A 21,726-nucleotide genomic window follows, 5' to 3' on the forward strand; every position below is an offset into this window, starting at 1 on the left:
TACTCAGAGGCAAATGCAGAACAAGAAAAGAATAATGCCCATTCCTTAGGATAGAAACATAAAAGAAATCAGATTAACTTCCATTTGGTTTCTGTGGCATCAGTAAAGAAGAATGATCTACAAAGTGGAAAGTGTAAATCAACAACAAAAACCCACCATGGTGAAGATGGTGGGTGTTGTGTGTACCCCAACCGCCTTAAATGAGCTCAGGCCTCTTCACTGATCTCCAGCACTGACATTGATCTCCAGCAAAATTCTGGAACGGATTTCTTATTCTTTTAAATAGATGGTGTGTGAGCAATAAAAAAGGGAAGTGATTACTAGGAACCAGGCATGAATTCCCCATAGATCTTACCAAACTAACTGCCCATTCCTTTTTTCTGACAGTCATAAATTAGGAGGTAGCCCAGAAGAATGCTCTAATCACAGCACACTTAAATTTCAATGAAGCTTTTAAAACAATTCCTCCATCTTGTTTGATAAAATGAAGAAAAGTGAATTTATAGGAAATTTATAATTTTTTAAATAACTTTGCCCTAAAAATCTAATTAACGTCCAAACCATTCTGGTGTACCAGTAACCTGTTCTTGGCTCTTTTTTTATTCAAAATTTTTATGGACCTGCATTGGTAAAAGTTCAAATCTCTCTGTACACCACTGAAATCACAAGTCCAGTTCAAAAAAAGAAAAAAATCTACAAATCACTGTACTTTGTTTAATACAAAAGCAGTAAATTTACCTATCAAAGGTAATTCCTTTTCCAACAAACACCAATGGTGAGTCATCTGCATTTGGACTGCCCATATAGTGTATTTCTAAGAAAACTGGTGGTTCATCGGACCCTTTTGCAACGCTCAGGAAGGCTCCCATTCCTTGATCCTCAATCCAAGATTTGTTCCTGTCAGGATGGAATACAGGGAAGAAGGGAATCAGAATAAATGTGCTTTATTATTTTTGTTTCAGAAGAAGTTTTAAAATGCTAATTTATAAAGGTACTTACTGTCTCTAGACTTTTAGTAACAGTACTTAAATTATATACGCATTTTTAGGTGATGGTTTCTCAAAATCCTATGATTCAATTTGGTTTTGGGGAATAAATGCATATATTCCCATAGTTTCTACCCTAAAGCTGAAGGCAGCAGATCCCTTGAGTTTTCTCATCTGTAAAAGTGGGGGCTAAGTTAAACAAAATCTACAGTAACTTGCAGTTTTACGTCCTAAAATTTTCTGATCTTGTGACCATCATCTATGTGTACAGATGTAGCAAAACATTTAATTATTTATATCCCCACTCGTCCTTTCTGCAGTGCAGAAATGCGAGACTGAATTCTGTTCATTTCTGGTCCCAATCAGTAACAGGACACTAAGCCAAAAGGCAAAAAAGTTAGATATATACATATCAGTACTTCCAATAGTTTAAGAAATATTACTTCAATTTACTCTCCCTTCACTGGCTGAAACATTTAAAAGAAGTAACACACTGTACATGACTATTAATTTTGCAAAACTATTAAGAAGATATTATTGCCTAATGAAGAAATAGCCTTTAATCTTCAAAAAGAAATAAAGTACGTATATATGTATATATACACACGCATACAAAAGGTATGATTAAAATTTAAAGTCACTTAAAAGGGAACAAGGAAATAATGTGGGTGTTTTACAGTTTAAAACAGCAATTCAGCAACATGGTTTTTAAAAAACGTCCTCCCCTTACAGAAGTCTTACATATAAACACATGCAAACATTTAAGTACCACCCAGTGTCCACTCACAAAATGCCAACTAGTTTCTTTTCATGGGAAAAAAAGATGTTTTCTCTTGAGGTGTTTTTATGGAACTTAAAAAACTTGTAACACTAAAACATATTAAGCACACCAGATGCTGTACTGAATACTTAATTTTAGCTTTCAAGGTGTATTACAGCTTATACAATGGCTATGTTCCCTGAAAATGTATAAATCAAAGCCTGTCTTAAATATACTGGAGGCATCTGTTACAAGAACTCTGTAACAAATTGCTTCATCTAATGAAAAAGGTCCCTTCAAAGCAAATCAGCAAGGCATTTAAGACAGTTCTCCGTATCTTTTTAGATAAAATAGAGAAAACGCCACTGCTACTGGACCCTCCCCCACCCTCCTCCAAGCCTTCTTTCTCAGATTATCCACACATCAGGTTTGCTTAAAGGAAGGTTCATCTGTAATCTTTTCAAACTGAAGGTTGATTATGAAGTAATTTCAAGAGAGCTGTGGGGACCAGAGCTACAGATCTCTAAACATACTTTGAAGTGGTGGATGCAGCAATATATAAGAAGCATGTGGGTGAAAAATTAAGGAATGATTCTGTTACCAAGAGGTAGGAAGATGAAGTGAAAAGGGTGCTAGACTTGCAGTCAAGAGGCATGAATCTGAATCCCAGATCGAATATTGGCTTGCTATGGGGCTCTGTGACAGTGTCTTGAGACTTAGCTGCCTGTTCTGGAAATATTTGTGCTTCCTAGTTCACATGGCAGTTATAAGGGAAGTCTAGGATGAATTTCAAAGTGCTATATAAATGTGACCCACCGTCATCATCACCACCACCACTTGTTCTTCGAGACATCTGTTATAAAATCAATCTCTATTTCATGTGAAGTTATCTCCAGTGGTGCTGAAAGCTTAAATCAAATGAAGGATTCATGCAAACGGGGGCAACATGTAAATCTAAGTATCCGCACAGCAACCTGAATGAGAGCTAACGTGAACATACCTTACGTGGACCGTTGCATTGTTACTCACACTCTTGAGTTTCTGCTCAATGATTTCTGCAAATCTGGTTGGAGTCATTTCGTTGGCTGGTGTTTCCATCAAGTGTCGGGCTAGGTTCTGCCCATTAGCAAAGACAACTCCTTTCTGCCAAGCTTCATCACCATCACTAAACAAAATTGTGCAAAATGTAATGACGATGTAAGAAAGATCCTTCTTCAACACTGATTATTTGATAGCTTTACTGGTCCAAATATAATCCATTAACGAATATCAATAATAACTCTGACAGAAAATGTTACACATTCATAATGGTGTTATAACATATAGCACATGTACATCTATTAATTTTTTTGAGGGCAATTGGGGTTAAGTGACTTGCCCAAGGTCACACGGCTAGTTTTTATGTTAAGTGTCTGAGGCCAGACTTGAACTCAGGTCCTCCTGACTCTAGAGCCAGTGCTCTACTCACTGTACCACCTAGCCACCCTTACATTATTATTTTATGTCATATGCACATGTGTACAAAACACCCATTACAAGCTATACTCAGGTATTAAACCAGATTTGAGAAGAAATATTGGTTTGTATTCAGATGAACACAGTAGCAGTGTATCTTATTTTAAACCAAAGAGGAACATCAAAAGGAATACTGGCTGCTAGATAAACTTTTAATCTGACACAGCTGAAGCAGTGTGGTATAATGGAAATCACAACGGACTGTAGGTCAGGGGACTTATCTAGTTCTGCTGAGATCCAAATCTCCTACAAACTAGCCATGTGAATTTGGGCAAGTGCTTTAATTTTTCCAGGGTTCAATTTTCCCATGTGAAAACGATAGAAAATTGGTTATGATTATTTTTCAGGTCCCTTCCAGCTTTAATAGAATAATCTCATCAAGTACAATGGAAAGAGCACTGGATTCCGAATTGAGCTACCTGGATCCTGTCCTCATGCAACCATATGCTACGTATGTGAGTTTGAGTAAGTTGTTTGACCTGGGCCTCCCTTTCAGTATCTATAGAAATTGGGCAATGAACCAGATGGTCTCTATGCTTCCTCTCAGCTCTAACATTTTCATTAGGAGGGCTACCAGAGAAGTCAAACTCGAGGATTTCCTGAGTGCGCAGGAATCGGATTAAGATATAACTGGGACAAGTTTAACTAAATAAAATTCAATACAACATCATGTTAATTCATGCTTTCCTAAGTCAATCGAGTTTGATACCACTACTATAGATAATTTCCAAGGTTTTTTTTTTTTTTTTTGCTTTTTTGGAGGGCAATTGGGGTTAAGTGACTTGCCCAAGGTCATACAGCTAGTTTTTGTGTTAAGTATCTGAGGCCACATTTGAACTCAGGTTCTCCTGACTCCAGGGCTGGTGCTCTACTCACTGCGCCACCTAGCTGCCCCCTAGGGTTTTGTTTTGTTTTTTTTAACTCAAACTCCACTGGTCTTTTAGTCTAATCACATATTTGTTTCTTTCCTTATTACCTCCCATAGAGTTGAGCAGAAACTACAGTCTTCTTTTTTTGCTTTAGCTCATCAAATTCATAGAGACCAAGAATAGCTCCTTCTGCAGCAGCCTGAGCATCTCCACAGGGATCCACTTCCACAGAAGAAATTTCCAGGTCCTGAATTTGCCTGCATGCAGCTAAAAGGAAAAGCACAGCCCAATGCTGATCAAGCTTCAGGGGACAGACAGGCATAGTAGAGGGGACAAGGACAAGAAGTTTCTAAAGCTCTAGGGCATTCTAGTTAAGTTCCCACATTTCTTCCAAGCTCATTGGAAAGAGATGGCACAAAGCAATAATAAAGCAACTGAAGAGAGTTACTATTAATACAGCACTTCACAAGTGACTTAATATCTAGGTCAACAAAACCTGAGGAATTCACATAATGAAGTGATCATTCAACATAAACTCTGACAGATTTAATAAGCATTTATGATGCAGCTGGTGTCAAAGATCAAACACTAATTTTTTACTGCTTTAAAATCACTTTACGTGGCACCTTTTTTTTCAAATGCTTTAAAAACTTCTGATTTACATCATTCATTTCATCCAGATTTTGAGTTACAAATTTTCTCCCCCTTTTCCCCCTACCCACCACCCCAAAATAGCAGTCCCACAGGATATCCCCTCCTCCAATCTGCAACCTCCCATATTTTCTCCCATACCCCTTTCAACTTTTCCAGTGGATCTCTATGCCCCAGTGCCCGTATATCTTATTTCCTAATTATATGTAAAATTGTATTAATTGTGTGTGTGTGTGTATATATATATATATACACACACATACATATATATATATACATATATATTTGAATATTTGATTTTAAAACTTTGAATTCCAGATTTATTCCCTTCCTTCCTTGTCACCCACCCTTATGGGGAAGATAAGCAGTTCAGTATAGATTATACACGTTTGGCTAATGCGAAACAATAACATAGTAGATATATTTTAAAAGACTGACTATATTTCCCTCCCTCCTATCCCACCTCCCACTTGTTCTATTCTCTGCTTTGATCCCATCCCTTTTCAAAAGTGGGTGCTTCCAACTTCCCTCCCCTCCAGCCTGCCCTCCCTTGCATCATCCCCCTTCTCATCCCCTTCCCCCCCTTACTCTCCTGGAGGGTGAGATACCCTATTTTATGTGGCATCTTTTAACCACAATCTTCCCGCACAACTTCCTTTTATGCTGAAATATGTTCTCTAATATTTATTTGCCTACAACTACCATGTACAAAGAGCCATTCAAATACTTTTTCTTCTGTTTGCTCTGATTTGCAAATATAAACGTTTAATCTATATTATTTAGAGGATGTGAAACAATGAAGCTGCTTTGCTAAAGAAATAGAACTAATAGAAGCCACACACCAGAAGTGTCACATTTCCCATAAAATGCAATGAAGTGGAAAGTACACCAGGCCTTGGGGTCAGAAGATGTAAAGTTCTGACTTTGCCACATGAGACCTTGAGTGGCAAGCAGCTTCACCTCTGATTCTCCATCTCTTTACACATACAACCATCACTTACCTTATTGGGCTATTGTAAGGAAAGTACTTTGTAAACTATCATATCCACATAAGCTGCTATCATAAAAGAAAAGCAGAATCACACCACAGAGTTACTAAAACTAAATATTCAATTAATAAAACTTCAATATTCATGAGAATGTCAACATCACACTCAAGATAACACCTCAGTAGTTCACAATGTCCTTTTCTGTTTGTTTAAAACAGTTTCCAAAGCTAAATCCACCAAGATCTTGTGGGACCTTTTTTAAACAAACATTAAATTTTTTTAAAAAGGTAATAACCTGCAACAGCGACTCGGATGTTTTCTTTGCCTTCATTCCAGTTTTCCAGTTCATCTATTCCAGACGTCTTTTTACCCAGGCCAGTTACAACAACACTCGGAAAGTCCTATACCAAAAATATCCAAACCCAAAACTTTTAATCTCTTCATATTCAATCATCATGCTTTCATTTTAAGAAGCAATACAACCTATGTGTATGGTGAAACAGATGGAAAGGATCACCAACATCTTCTATTACTTGCTTATGACCAATAGAGGGCAGAACCAACAGTAACCGTTCTTTCTTCGGGGCTCCTGTACCTTTTAAAATTTTTTTTACATGTGCCTGTTACAGTGTTACTGAAATACAGTCCAAATTTCTGACTATGAGAGATCCACAGTAAGAAGTCTTCCAACAACAGCAGGTTAGAATGGTAGTGAGAGCTTTCAGGTCATTTCTCAATGAACAAATAATAAAATGATATGAACAAAAGGTCTTGAAAGACGAGCAAACCGTGAACTACCACATGAAAGACTGCTAATGCAAATCAAAACAATTCTGAAGTTTCCTTATAAGGCTTTTTTCGGGTTTTTTTTAAACCTTATACCCAGCAAATCGACAAAAATGGAAACAGTCGATGTTAGAGGGGCTACAGAAAGACAGGCAAACTGTGAGGAGAGCTATTCTGGAAAGCAATTTGGAATATTGCTAAGACAGTTACGGAAGTGCCCATATGCTTTAACTTAGAGAACCCATCGCTATGTATATACACTAAACAGGTCAAGGAAAGAAAAAGGCCCCATAACACAGAGAAATACTCATACTGGAAAGAAGTAGGGAACCATCAATTCGGCTGAAGAAACCTACATCAACATAATGTGTTGTAAGAAACTATGAATAAATCCACCAAAAAAAACCCCAACTCCATTAAAAAGAAACGAGTGACTGGCCCTGGAGTCAGGAGGACCTGAGTTCAAATCTGCCCTCAGACACTTAGCAAAAAAACTAGCCATGTGACCTTGGGCAAGTCACTTAACCCCAATTGCTCCAAAAAAATATAAAAAAAAGAAACAAAGAATACAAACAATTCAGAGAAGGACGGGGAATACAAGCAACTACATAAAGGAACAAAAAAAGTGAAACTAAATGTTGTCTACTTTAGGACCAAACCTGAATGTGACGGACTGAGACAATGTTCTTCCTTCCATTTATTACAATCAGTGAGCCTTCTCTGAGCCTCAGTTTTCTTTGCCTATAAAATGAAGTGGTTGGACCAAAGGTATGCTAAGGTCCCTTCCCACCTTTAAATCTATGATCCTATGACTACAGATTGAAATATTCCATATATTCTCTTGGTTTGCTGAATCCACTTTTGTTCTTAAAATGTTAGTCACCAAGGATGAATCTTTGGATAGGGGAGGGGAAAGAGAGAGAGATACTAAGAAATAAATGAGACATAAAAATTAAAGATTTTGATAAAATCCAAAAGCGTACATTCTATGAGAAAACAAGAAGCTAAGATACACTTAAGTTAAAGTCAATATGAAGAGAATCATAATTGTTTAATACTGGAATGATATACCATAAGTCTTCAAAAAAATACGCAATCTCTTCAAATTAATTACATAGTCAATTTAAAAGTACTTTGTAGTTATAAAGCCCAACATAACTATGACTTACTATCATCACTATCAATATTGTTGATTCCTACCTGATGAAGACCATAAAATACACGTGTTTTGCCTGTCTTCAGTGGAGGCCCACATCTGAAAGAAAAAAAATGGTTTTGTTCATAGAAATGACAACTTATCTCAATTTTTATAGGAATGTCATGCCCATACACCTCAACTATCACTTATTTTTCAAGGGTTATCAATTCTATTCTGCACAGAATGAATCACATCATTCCTCTACTCAAAGAGTTCCAGGAGCACTATACTGACTCCTGCCTGGTTTGCCACCCCTGGAATTTTACACCCTTGTGCCTGACATTCAAAACCCTCTCCAACTTTCCCAACTTCATTGGGCCATCCTATGGATCCTCCCTCCCCCCCCCAGTTTTGACTCCTCTAGATCAGAAGTATCAAACACAGCCTGCAATCAGGAAATATTTAACAAAATAAATAAAATACCATAGAACATAATGTTAAGAGGTGGCCTTCTAAGTCAACAAACAGCCTGTAGAGATCGCTGGATATTGTTTAACGGCCTCCTTTTCTATTTGAGTTTGGCATCACTATCTTAGAGGACATTTTTTTCTCCTTCCAAACAAGCCCTACATTCTCCTGCCACCATTCTTTTTTTCACCATATGATCTCCTTCCCTCCCTCTCTTTACCAAATGAATCCATACACACAATGTAAAGCTTAGCTCAAAAGCCACCCCACAAAATCTCCTTTACTCCCTCCACTGTTCACAACCCACAGAACTCACATGGCACTTTGTTCTATACCTCTCCAGTGCACGTAGCCCATAAAACAGTTTATCAGTCATCAGTACTAGGTTATCATTCATCAGTATTTGCACACTTAAGATGTTTCCTGAGTGTAATTTCAGTGTGGGCAAACCCACAAATAGCAATACCTTGCATATTATAGATGTGCAATAAATGCTCAATGAACTAAGAATTCCATTCAGCAAGAATTTCTGAGTCTGGGACACACTGACCAAGATGGCCGAGAGCCAGATGGATGCCTGTTTAATAGGCTCATTCCAAAACCTCATTACTACTACACAAACACCCTACTGCTGTGATATCCTATCTGCTGGACTTGATGGTGGAAAACTAAGGACCAAAGATGTTTGGAAGTTCTCATTCACAGAAGGATAATGAATGATTTACTAACAGAATAAAAGACCGTGGGAGATTACTCCAAGGAAGTTAAGGTTCAGCAGCTGTTAAGAATCAGATGGTAGAAGCCCTAAGTTACATTGCATTGTATTAACCTAACTCTGGAATGTTTTCCAAGGTGGGGATGGAAGAGGTTATATACCAAGAAGCCAAGCTGCAGACAGTACCCTGATATGTAAGTGTGGTGGGAAGGGATACATATAGTTATGTAAGAATGGCAGGATCCTTTATTTGGGAGTCAAAAATCTCAAGTTTGGGTCCCAGCTCTGCTTATAAAAAGCTCTGTGACTGCTGCCAAGTCATTTCATATCTCTGGGTCTGTTTCTTCATCTGTATAACACCAGTAATATTTGTACCCCTTATATCGCAAGTGTATGAGAAAAGTACTTGTAATAAGGCATATTATTGGGGTGGCCAGGTAGCACAGCAAGTAAGAGCACCGGCCCCAGTGTTGGGATGACCTGGGGATCGAATCCAGGCTCAGACACTTAGCACCACACCCAGAAATAACTGGCCCTGTAACCTTGAGCAAGTTACTTAACCCCGATTGCTTTTAAAATAAAAACATAAATAAATAAGGCATATTATTTGTAAATAGTTTTCATTGTGGTCAGTTTTTTTTGTTATATGCAACTAAATAACCCTAGATCTAATTAAGAAGATGTAAAGGCTTTTTCTGACACCACTGTCAATTTATTTTATCTTCCCATGAGGACTTTAATATCAAATATTAAATTTCTTTCCCAAAGCAAAACAGAAAAGAAGTGCTACCTAGGCTGGAGCATTCTTTCTGTCAGTCTGAAGAGTGATTCTATTTTTTCCCTAGCACAGATTGGGAAGAAATGAGAAGGTGGGGAAAATTTTCAATCTTTATCAGTCTTTCACGTTTTTTAATAGTTATGAATTTCCCTCCAAATCAGATCTATCTGTATTAAAATGCAAGCACTAAAGCACATTCCAAAGTCAAATACAAATTTTGGGGGTTATTTTTCCTCCTAAAAGTGATGGTATGATGACTTATTTTCTCTAAAATCCTTCAAAATTACTTCTATTTCATCCACACAAATAATTTTCCCCAACCTTGAAGAGAAGGCATCACTGGATTAAAACTTACAGGGCCAAAAGTTCTCTAAGTTTTCCAGATACAAGTTCATCAAATTTGTCTCCTGCGCTTGTAAACTGAAGAGTATCATCATCCTTTTCTTTGGCATAGATGCCCAAAACAAGGCCCTGAAAACAGATAAAAATTTACAACAGAAGTGGTTTTTTTTTTCAAAATGATTACCCAAGAGTTATCTTTACAAATATGTGACTGTGATTTGTTTCAATCTGAATCAAGTCCCACTGCCTTCTGATGTGAATTTCTTAGTAACACATATCCCAGTGAAGTCCTGGGAAGTAACAACTGTCACTAATGCTGAATCTGACTGCCAACATAAGGAAAAAGAAAAAGAGCCACAGAGCAGCTGTGTGACCTGTCATAAAGTACTCTGATTCTCTGGGTCCACTTTCTTCAACTGTAAAATGATAAAACTAAATGATCAAACACAGTTGATCTTCAAGGTTCCTTTGTTACAGGATTTTATGAATAGAATTCTACAAATGAATGTTTAAAATCTGAAGTGAAACCATGACATCAGCCCATCTGATCTCCCAAGCCCAGTTTCCATCAACACATCCACACCTCTCCACCCCCATTTCCTAGGTCCTAGATATCAAATAACAATAGTTCCTTCATTGAGTGCATTAAAACAAAGCACTCAAAACAACTCAGTTAAGTATGCTGCATATGCTAAGACCATCATCTAATCCACATTTTACCTGAGGATACTGAGCTTTGGTGACGAGACAGTGTGAAAAGAACACTTAAGTGTATCAGTGGACCTAGGTTCAAACTCCAGCTCTGCAAGTTACTATCTGGATGACCTTGGCCCAGTCTCGGTACAAGGAGAATGCCAGAATTAGATGGTCTTTTAAAGTCCCTTCCTGGTCTAAGCCCAAGATCCTAAGTGGCTTGTCAAAGGTTATAAGAAGAAACCAGAAGGGCATTGATTGAATATTTATCTACATAGCTTATCTTCAGAGGCAGTTTTCAGGCATAAAGGAGCTCACACCTCGGGGGCCTTGGTTTGCATACCAGCTGTGTGGGACTCTTAGAGTAACACCTGGGGGGACCTAGGATGCGTCTCTAGGTTGCTCTTCGGTAAAAGGAGCACGCTGGGGGAGGTGGCCCCGAGCTCCGGGGCAGTTCTGGGATCCCACATCTGGGGGCCCCCCCGCGGCTCGAACACGGTGTCTAACTCTCCGTGCTGTCCTCTCTCTGGCCGGGGCCACGAAGGGGCGGCGGTCCTAGTCCATGCTTGCGTGCCCTGGCCTCCGAGGCTTTGTGCTGGCCCCCTCGGCTAAGCCCCTCGCCCCTGATGCTCAAATCCCGCCTCCTCCCTACTTCTGGGAACCAGGCCGAAGCCCCAAACCACCCTGGCCGTGCTCTCTTCCCAGCCAAAGGAGGGGGATGGTGTGGGAGGTCCCCTCCAGCTCGAGCGCGGCGTCTTGGGAGGGTCCGTCCAGTCCCGAGCGGGTTGGACTAGGAGCATCCGAAAGCAGCCACCAAGGTCTGGCCCCCACTGATTCATCGGGGTGGGGGGGGTCGGTTAAGTCACCTCCCCCCTGCGGGCCTCAGTTTCCCCCATTGTACCACTCCGGGACTCTCCTGGGTCACGGGTCGCTCCGGCAGCGTGGCGGGGCGCACGTGCTCCCTTTGCCGGACAAAGTGCTTAAGAAGCGGAGTAAGTGACCCGTCTCCGCGGGAGAGTACCGGGGCAAGCCGCCCCCGGCCCATCCCGGCGCGGGGTTCCGCTCTGCTCCCGACCTGCCCGCAGCCACGAGAGCTCGCGGCCCCGCGCATCACCCCGAGACACCGGCCCGGCCTCCGACCTTGGTCATGGCTCTGCTTTGGCTGAACCGGGACGAAGCGGAAAAGCCCCGGCACACGAGCACCTTCCCTCCCAAACTCCAGACGCCGAGTCGCCTCAGTGACGGAAGAGGAAGCGAGAGCAGCATTTTGTTGGGGCGGCCCGCCCTCCGGCGGGCGCGTGGAACGGGAGGGCGGGGGGGGGGGGGGGGGGGGGGGGGACCCGGCGGCAGGGCCTGGAGAGCCCGGAGAGGCTGGAGGGGGGGGGCGGGGCGCAGGGAGCGCGTGCAGCCACAGGCTGCCCGGGGGGGCGGGGCTCTGGCTGCGCTCGGGCTCCCCTCCCCCGCCCGCGCTCCCGGGAAAGAAAAGCGTCCTATGAGTGCCCTCCGACCCCGCCCCAGCCCTGTGACGTGAGCCCGCCTCGCGGTGTGTCTGGAGTCTCTGGCCGCAGTGGGGGCCTTCCTTTGTGCCCAGCTCTGGGCTTCTTGGCACCGTAAGCGTCCCTGTTGGGGCAGCCCCGGCTGACCTCACCTGACCTGGTCCGGGGCCTTCGAGGCCCACCCTTCCCCTTAGAGACGGAGGAGCTGAGGCCCGGCCACGTCTGCAGACTTGGTCCCTCCCGAGCTCCCCTTCTGTATCCTGGATGTCTGCAGGGCCTCTGCCCCCCCCCCCCCCCCCCCCCCCCCCGACGGGGGGGGCCTCCAGAGCACCGGCTGTCGCATCTTTGTATTCACAGCGCTTGGCATACAGGAGACGCTTAATGCATGCTTAAAGACTGATACTGGCAGGTGAGGGCGGAGCTAACCCTCTTTGCACTGGCCACCATGGCGGGAAAGACTAAGGAGGTTTGCTTAATCCTGCTGTGCGCATCCCCCCATTTCTTATCTTTGCTACAGTATTTTGGTGAAAAAGGCGAGCGAGTTACAGAAATATGAGTTAGGGGGCGGCTAGGTGGCACAGTGAATAATAAGAGCACTGGCCCTGTAGTCAGGAGGACCAGAGTTCAAATTCAGCCTCAGGCACTTAACACTAGCATGTGACCTTGGGCAAGTCACTTAACCTCAATTGCACTGCCCTCCCCCCCAAAAAAAGCAAAAAGAAATCTGAGTTACTAGAAGCACAAGATTACACCTTCAAGGTTATATTTTCCAATTCCCCTTGGTAAAAATGAAACTGCATTACAGAGAATCAAGATTAACATTCCCAGAATCATGCACACAGGAAGAAACAGCTCTCTTCCCCCTCCTCCCCCCACCACTTTTGTCAATAATAGACGGAAGTTGGCCCCGGACTGGGGTGCACGCCTTCCATTTAGTGCCTGGGTACATTGAGTGCCTCCCTCCTAAGTCCCGACATCACAGAACAGAGCCTCTTAATGAGAGGATTCCGTCTGCAAAACTTGGACTCAGTCCAAAGGCCGCACTCAAGGACCTAGAGGGCCCCAGGTGGCCTCGAGACTGCCGGTTCCCCCAAAACCCCTTGGAAGAAACCAAGGTATTTTGTAGCTGAAGCCTTGAGAGTATGGTCAGTGTCACTCACGGCTAGTTAGGACACAACAAAGCAACAGATCGGACACTGAGAGGTGAAAGAACCTTAGATATTACCAAGCTCAGCCCCTTCATTTTACAAGCTTGGATGCCATTCCCAGCGCGCAGTGAGGAGGCCTCTGCCAGAATGGCAACACTGGGGACTTGTTTTCCTCCTCTGTAAAATGAGAAGCATGTATTACATGATCCTTAAAGACCCAGTGCTAATAGAGAATGAATTAAATTGGAAAGACTAGTGGCTTAAGAGCTGAGCTTCATCACCAGAAGCTTGACCTCGACTTGTAAGGGAACTAAAAGCCAGAAAAATGTTGAAGTTTTTTGGCCATGTATATATAACAGAAGCAGGACTGTGAAAGATTAAGGGGAGAGGGTGAGAGATAACCTCAGGCTTAGTTTCACTGTTAGGTCTTTATATCTCTCCCTAACCCCAAATCTTTATGAGAAGGCAGAAGGGCTTTTACATTTATTTTTTAAATGAATAAAAATCTATTTTCTCCCCCTCTCTACTCGTTTAAAAAAGAAGACAATAAAAACAAAATCCCTGTCATAAATATCTGTGCTGAAGAGCAAAACAAATTCCCATATCAGCAATCTCCAAAAACATGTCTCATTCTATACCCTCAGAAGCATTATCATCATTATCAGCCCTCTGAAATCATGATTGTTCATTGATTATTGATCAGAGTTCTTACGTCTATCAAAGTTGGTTTTCTTTAAAATGTTGTTACTGTATAAGTTGTTCTGGTTCTGTTCACTTTTCATCAGTTCATGCAGCTCTTCCTAACTTTCTCAGAAACTTCCCCTTTCATATTTCTCAAGGCACAATACTATTCCATTTATTAATATATTATTTATTCATTTTTTCTATTTATATACCATGATTTGCTGATTCATTCCCATAGTTCTCTGTCATTATCAAAAGATTTGCTATAAAGACTTTTTGTATATATAGTTCCTTTTCCCTTTCAATATTTCTTTCTGTATTTTTGAAATTATTATCTCTTCTTCCACTATCCTTCTCTCTCCAACTGTACAATTTTAAAAAAGGAAAAGAAAAGCCCCAATAACATAAAATGAATTCCCACAGCGGCTGTGTCCAAAAACGTTTCATTATTCATTTCAAGTATATCACTTTTCTAACAGGAGGTTGGTGGAGTATTCCATCCTCATTCCTCTAGCCTTAGGATTGATCAGAGTTTTAATGTCTTCAAAGCTGTTTTTCTGTATGATGTTGTTGTCATTGTATAAATTGTCTGGTTCTTTGCCCTTTACTCTGCATTAGTTCATAGAGGTCTTTGAAGTGTCCTCTGAAACTGACCATTTCATTATTTTTTATGGTACAATACTATTCCCTTATATTCACATTTCACAGTTTGTTTAGTCATATCCTCATAGGTGAGTACCCTCTTAATTTCTATTTTTTGACTACTACAAAAAGTTGCTATAAACATTCTTATATATATATTTCCTCTTTCTTTGATTTCTTTGGGAGCATAAGCCTAGAACTGGTATAGCTGGGTCATAGTGATGGGGTGTTTGGGTGTCTGTGCTTGAAACCCAGTTTGTAAAATCACATTTCTCCCTAGCCACATGTTGAGGACCACAGGCCAGTGAGACTCGGACCCTGATGGCTAAATAAGCCCCCTCAGGTAAAGGGCTCAATGCCAGGCCTGGATCGGTTCCCCATGCTCCAGGGAAGAGTTCTAACATGAAGGTATGAGGATTGGCTCCTCAAGATAAGCATTGTGTTTTCGCCCCTGGCCTAGGAACACTGTAGTGTGCAATGTCCACAGGGGAAAGCCATTAGGAAGTGTCCTATAAAAGGCTTGCACTTAGAACAATAAAGGAGACCCTATTTTCCACCACTCTTTGAGACCCTGTCTCTTTTTTAACTTGAAACCTCTGGGTAGATAGCACTCTCAATCCTGCTGGAGAATAGCAGGACTCCCAATTCTCTCAGCCATGCTGTGGGACGGAAGGGCTCCCCACATTCTCTCAGCTCTGCCACGGAAGGCAGGGTTCCCTGCCTTGGCCCACCACAGCCTCAAATCTCCCTAGCCTCAAAACACTGTTTCAGGCAGTTTCTCTCTAGTTCAAGGGCAGCATGCCCTAACAAAATACATTTCTTCCTGATACAGTGGCCAACTGCACTTATAGAATTTAGTAGTTTGACCCAACTGTATACTGGCTGAAGCAGCTGTGTGCTGGGTCATACATATCATATATACCTAGACTCAGTCATATGTATATTCCCTAGCTCATTATACACATACTGTATCCTTTGTTAGCTTGGAACATAAGTTTATTCCCAACATCTTTCTTGTTTAACAGGACATTGATGGGGACCACCTGAGTTTTCCCAGTTAGCCCTGACCGCTGGCTGACTTAGTGATATTTCAAACCTAAAACCACACCTCCATGCAGCTCTGCCTTAGACTATTTCCCAGTGAATTCTGGGCAGTGGACATTAAAAGTGCATGTTCCTTTAAGAACTGACCACTCCTTAATTCCTCCCTAATCCCACCCTGACTCACCTAGCTAGCAAAATTGGCCCAGGTTATACTATGGATTATCCTATAAAAACTTTAACTCTACCCCTTTAAGGTTGCAGGTTCCTAAGAACTCTTTTACCACCATGACTCAGAGAGTCACAGGCTTGAGCCTGTGAATTTTTTCCAGACTGCCCACTCAGGGACTCTGGTTATTGGGGTTCCTGGACTCCTGAAACACCCCCCACTCCCACCCCCCTCTCAATAGGGATACAAACTTTAGCAACTTTTGGGGCATAGTTCCAAAGTTCGTGCCAGAATGTCACAACTAACAACTCATTAATGTGCCTGTTTTCCCACAATCTCTTATCCTCCTCCTTTGTCATCTTTACCAGTCTGAGAGGTGTGAGATGGAACCTGAGACTTTTATTTGCATTTTTCTAATTATTAGTGATTTGGTACACCTTTTAAACAGAATTTATTTCTCAATTAACAAAATCAAAGGCAACCTTGTTCCCACAGGCTTTCTTCTTCTCACCCTCAAACTCCCTACTGCCTCAAATTTATCATTCCTCTTCCTAGTTTTCAAGTTTTACTTAGCTTATTAATTCCTCTTTCTTTCTTCCATTTTAGTTATCTAATTCTTCCCTCCTTTTTTTCCTCTCAGATAAGTAGTTAGGTAAAATCTCTTTTCCTCTCTTCCCCTTCAATTACTATTGTTAGTTTAAAAAAATTTCTATACCTTAAAAAAAAAATTGTTTACCTCATTCTCTCCATTCTCTACTGTTTCTATCTCTCCTAACTTGGATTCGTGCTCCCTATACTTATTTTTACCTTCAGGTTCTTCCTCCTAAATAATTTGTCTTATTGCCTTGCATGTTTTGCCCTCCTCTTTTTTCTGTTGAATCTTATTCTTAGAAGTATCAATTCCTGAAGGAACAGAAAGGATAGAAGTCTTGCCTCATGTTAGAAATTTTCCTGTGTCCTTAATTGTGCGGTCCATTTCTATGCCCTCCCCAACTGCGATAATTTTCTTTTCCATTTTCCCATGAAATACCCTAAATCCATTCTTTCCTACCCTTCTAATGTCCTTTACCCCCAGGGACAATTCCTCTTCTACTGAGGCAGGATGCTGTTCTTGAACACACATAGTCTCTGTAAGGTTACCATGTCCCATTACTAAATATCTGTCTTCTTTATGGGATTACTACTGAATGAAATTACCAAAGATTTCCCCTTTATTTCTCTTGTTTCAGTATCTTCCTTTGCCACTACCATTTTTCCATAGACCCTCTTCTTTCTGGGAGGCTGCAGGAATTATTTTCTCTTCATAGTTTACAGTTGACTTCTTAAAATCACTTGTAAATAATCCTCCCTATCTTCTTTCTCCACTCTTCCCATTTATTCACTTTGCCATTCTACAGCTTAGTACCACAAAAAATATTGATTCACCTTATGGGTGGGGTATTGGGAGATTTAATCCATAATGTTTCTGATCTGTTTCTCCACCATTAACTTCTTCCATTTAAATTCTCCTTTCATCTTTATCTTGTATACTTTTAGAAAGAAATCTATTAATGAACCATATGTTATTTTCAAGCCCATAGGTATCTTTCTTTCTAGCTTCCCCCTTCCCTTCTTTTGTTGGGGGTAATTTATTTCATTTATTGTGTTTTCCTTGATAGCTATATTTATTTACCTTTCTTGTGTTATTGTTGTCTGAGATGTGGACAAAACATATAATCTGCTCACTTCTGTCCTTTTTTGTGGGAACATTTCAAATGCCTTTCTTTTATTGAATAACTATCTTTTTTTCATTGATGATTAGGTTTACAGAGCATTATGTCACCTCAGGTTGTATCTTGAGTTTCTTTGCCCTTCTGAACATTTTATTCTGTTCTTTCTTATGTTTTCCCTTGAGTACCAAAGTCTTGTGTTTTCCTTTCCTTCATGGCCTAAGTTTTTCCTGATCACTGGAAGAATTTGTTGTTTGTGTTTGGAATTGTTCAATTTAACCACTATATTTTTCTTTTTCTGAAGGCAATTGGTAGATTCCTTTGAATGGCATTTTTATTTCTGCATCCAGAAGTTCTGGATAGTTTTTGTTTACCATTTTTTATATTACGGTATTCTGGGTTTCTTTTTACTTATCATATTTCTCTAGGAGACCAATCCTATTTGAGTTGTTTCTCTTCATCTGTATCAGCAAGCACCCCAGCGTCCCCAGGGTGGCTGCCAAAACAGGTTCTTAGTTTTGCTTTGCTAAAGGAAAGCAACTCAAAATGGGTTAACAAGCTTACTTTAATCAGTGAAACATATATCATTTACCTAGTTCAGGGGAAAAAGGTCATTACCCCAAACTTCAGAGTATACAGACAGAATTATCAAGACAGAGAAACAGATCAAGCAGACAGGTTTCCAAACTGTCCAACCATTACATCCATACCTAATCACAGTTTCCAGAGAGAGAAACATCAACATCTGGGTTTTTCAAAGCCGGGAGTGCTCGCTGGCTGCCCAGAGTCTCATCTGGTCAAATCACACAACACTTTTCAAAGTGAGCCCCAAAACAAAGCCTCAGATCAGGGTTTATATAGCCTTCTCCTGGCTCTCAGAATGTAACAACCTTCTTGACCCACTGGCAAATCACAAAGTATCTCCTGAGAAACAAGCCGCTACCGCAGGCTCCAGGTGCACTTAAGCCTAGGGGCAGGGAAGATCTTAAAAATGTACATTCCTATAACAGCATCCTGTCTTTAACATATGTTTTGCTTGTATAAAGATTATGTGTTGTTTTACCATTATTGCTTTTTTGCTTCTTTTCTCCCAGATTGTCCTTCATGACTGTATATCTGTATTCCCAATCAGTTGTTTTGTCTTTTGTTTCTTCTTTGATGGCAGATACCTGGAAGGGCTGAGCCTCACAGCTATCTTAGCCTCCTCCCATGTTGGGGAATTCATTTCTCATCAGCCTCAATCCCTGCCCCACCTGATTTCTGAGCAGACAGAATAAGCCCCAGCTATATGCCCATCCCTGTTCCTTCAGGAGGTCTAATACAGCACCACACACATGCTGGTGGCCTCCCCTAGCTCCTCTGTCCTTTCATTTTCTTTTTGAGTACTGTTTACATTGCCACCCCAGGCAGAACACTTTTCTAATTTCCTAGATCTCCACCTCCTTTGCAGAGGAGATAGAAAGTGTAGACAGCACCGGATTCTTCTGCTTGTTGCTACAGAATGGTGGTACGTAGGACAGGACGTGGTGTTCTGGCAAAAACAATAGCAGCAACAAAGAAATTGCCAAGTCGATTCCAGCATATAAATCAATGTCAGAGTGTGGGGGAGCAGTGCATAGTAAACTGATTAGGAATTAGCCTTTTCTACTGTTAATTCATCAGGTTGGTACCTCTTTAGGGTTCTTGTAGGGTTAATTGTCTTTGTATATGTAGTCAGCTGTAATTACTTTACCTCCTGCACATAATTCTTATATATTGAGGAAATTTGATTGTTCATGAAGATGTTACATAAAGAAATGTAACACATTCAGAGAAAATGTCCAGTGTGCCATCTTGTTGGTCACATGACCCCATTCTTTGTTTTTTTTTTTTTTTATAAGATTTTACAATGCTTTGGTGTGGATTGGTAAAACGAAATGAGTTATGAAAATCTGAGCTATTGGAATCATAAGATTCCAGGTTGGAAGGAACCTTAGAGATCATATTTTTTAGTTCTTCTCATTGTTAACATGAAACTTCATTTCAGAGAAACAGAATCAGCTTTCCCAGAATCCTGCACATAGTAAGAAACAGGTCTTTTTCCCTACACCACTTTACTTTGCATAAGGCCTTTGCCAATAATAGACGGATATTGGCCCACAGACTAGTGTGCACACCCATGCTTCCAACACAATGAAAAATGCTTTACCCTAAACTTGCAAATAAAAAGCAGAAACCCAAGTGTTTGTGGCTGTGATTAGGTATGATCATAGACAGGCTCTTATAATTAAAAATACCTCACCTTTTAATTGCACATAAAAAGTTATAATGGGCTTATGTCCTAAAAATACTGTGAGGTACTGAGCCCCTTCCATTTTACACATGGGTACACTCAGAGATTTAGTGCCTCTGTCCTGTCATAGAGCTAGTGTCAGAACCAGGCTGGACCTGGTCTCTTGACTACAGGTCATATCACACTGTGAGGAATTAATACAAGTTAATAAGATTTAGAACTTCAAGAGACCCTAGTCTAATCCCCTTGAAGAAACTGAGGCTTTGAGTAGCTAAAGCCTTGAGAGTCTTGTCTGTGGTCACACACAGCCAGTTAGTGGCAAAGCTTTAGGACATCATAAAGCAATGGACCATAACATTGAGAGTTGAAAGAACCCTAGATAGTATCCAGTCCAACCTCTTCATTTTACAAGGAGGAAGACAAGCTTGGATGCCATTCCCAGCATAAAATGATGAGGCCGCTGCCAGAATGGCAACATTAAGGATTTGTTTTCCTCATCTGTAAAATGAGGTTGTATCATAAGATCTTTTCTTTGTCTTTGAAGATTGTTTATGAGTAAAGTGAGTGAAAGCATTCTTGTAAAATGGAGATAGTACTCTAAACTAGAGCTGGGCTTCTGCTGCAGATAAGCCTAAGTTTCACTTTCCTGTAGGCCTAAGTTTTGCTTTCCTGTAGACCACCTGATCTCTGGGAAACCGAAATATACCCCTATGCTGCTATCACCCATTGTCAAATAAGGTAATAAATGCTTTCATCGGTTTTCATTGGTTGAAGATTGTTTCCTTGCTCCTTGTATCTGGGGTAGATTCCCAAGCTAGATTGTGAAGTCAAGCTCTCTACCAATGAGGGTAAGGTCAGTGGGAGGGGTTGTTTGCATTAGGGTATATAATCACATTTTTTTGTTTTCTGTAGCTTGCCCCCTTCTACTAGTCTGTCCTAGTGGAGGTGACACCCCTTTCTTACGAGAATTGAATAAATTCTTCCTCTTCCTACCTTGAGAAGCCTCTGAATTTTTTATTAAATTCTGGGTAGGGGTTTTCCCCACACATTTATTTTTATTTTGACAGTGATAATATGCATGCACACCACAGTTTCACAGTTATTATATATTTATTTCATTTCTTTAAACTTCCTTTGGAGCATTATTATAAATGTACATTAAAAAGATAGGTTTATGTTTCAGAAATGCAGCACATTTTTTTTCTTTTGCAACATGGCTAATGTGTAAATGTTCTGTATGCTTGTACATGTATAATCTATGTCAAATTGCTTGCCTTCTCAGGGAAGAGAGCCGAGAGGGACCAAGGGAGAGAATTTGAAACTCAAAAATTTTTTTAAATGTCCAAAATTGTTTTTATATGTAATTTGAAAAAAATAGAAAAATTTTCACATAAAAAAGAAATTTAACACATTCAGAAAGCCCTCTATAATCATAACTCCTTACGACATTTTTGTGTTTTTTTATAACAATTTATGACTAATTTATAAACTAAATCTATGCAATTAATAAGAAAAAACTAAGATGGATATTTGTAATTGATTTTCACTTTTAGAACTAAGAGCTAGATAAAAGATTTTATTCGTAAGCACACCATAAGAGTTTATTTTATAGAGATATTATGCATCTATTAATATTAACATGCCGTTTTTGTTATGTTCTTGACATAGCAACTTATCATTTCCTACATCTGTAGCGGCAAGCACCCTGGAGTCCCTAGGGTGGCTGCTCACACAGGTTCTTGGATCTGCTTTGATAAAGGAAAGCAACTCAAAATGGGTTAACAAGATTACTTTAATCAGTCAGACATATATCGTTTACCTTGTTCAGGGGAAAAAGGTCAGCACCCCGAACTTCAAAGCATACAGGCAGAATTA

General features: G+C 40.6%; 2 protein-coding genes across 3 annotated transcripts in view; one reads left to right on the plus strand and one right to left on the minus strand.

The window, feature by feature from the left end:
- LAP3 (leucine aminopeptidase 3) overlaps positions 1-12,013 on the minus strand; it is a 28,001-nt gene extending 15,988 nt beyond the window's left edge. The window contains exons 1-7 of one of the 2 annotated variants that reach the window (XM_069069244.1): positions 11,831-12,013; positions 10,011-10,126; positions 7,757-7,811; positions 6,066-6,171; positions 4,238-4,397; positions 2,747-2,911; positions 739-897 (exon numbers count right to left, since the gene is read on the minus strand). In XM_069069244.1, coding sequence (XP_068925345.1) covers positions 739-897; positions 2,747-2,911; positions 4,238-4,397; positions 6,066-6,171; positions 7,757-7,811; positions 10,011-10,126; positions 11,831-11,956 — 887 coding nt within the window. In that variant the 5' untranslated portion in view covers positions 11,957-12,013. The remainder of the gene's footprint in view (positions 1-738; positions 898-2,746; positions 2,912-4,237; positions 4,398-6,065; positions 6,172-7,756; positions 7,812-10,010; positions 10,127-11,830) is intronic. The other variant, XM_069069236.1, reaches the window with a different exon arrangement.
- Positions 1-21,726, plus strand: part of QDPR (quinoid dihydropteridine reductase) — a 167,660-nt gene that overhangs the window by 60,120 nt on the left and 85,814 nt on the right. The window lies entirely within an intron of this gene.

The sequence above is a fragment of the Petaurus breviceps genome, unplaced genomic scaffold (assembly GCF_028583685.1).
Source record: "Petaurus breviceps papuanus isolate PSGF00001 unplaced genomic scaffold, PetGlider_PUasm1.0 140, whole genome shotgun sequence".
In the NCBI taxonomy this organism is placed as follows: Eukaryota; Metazoa; Chordata; class Mammalia; order Diprotodontia; family Petauridae; genus Petaurus; species Petaurus breviceps.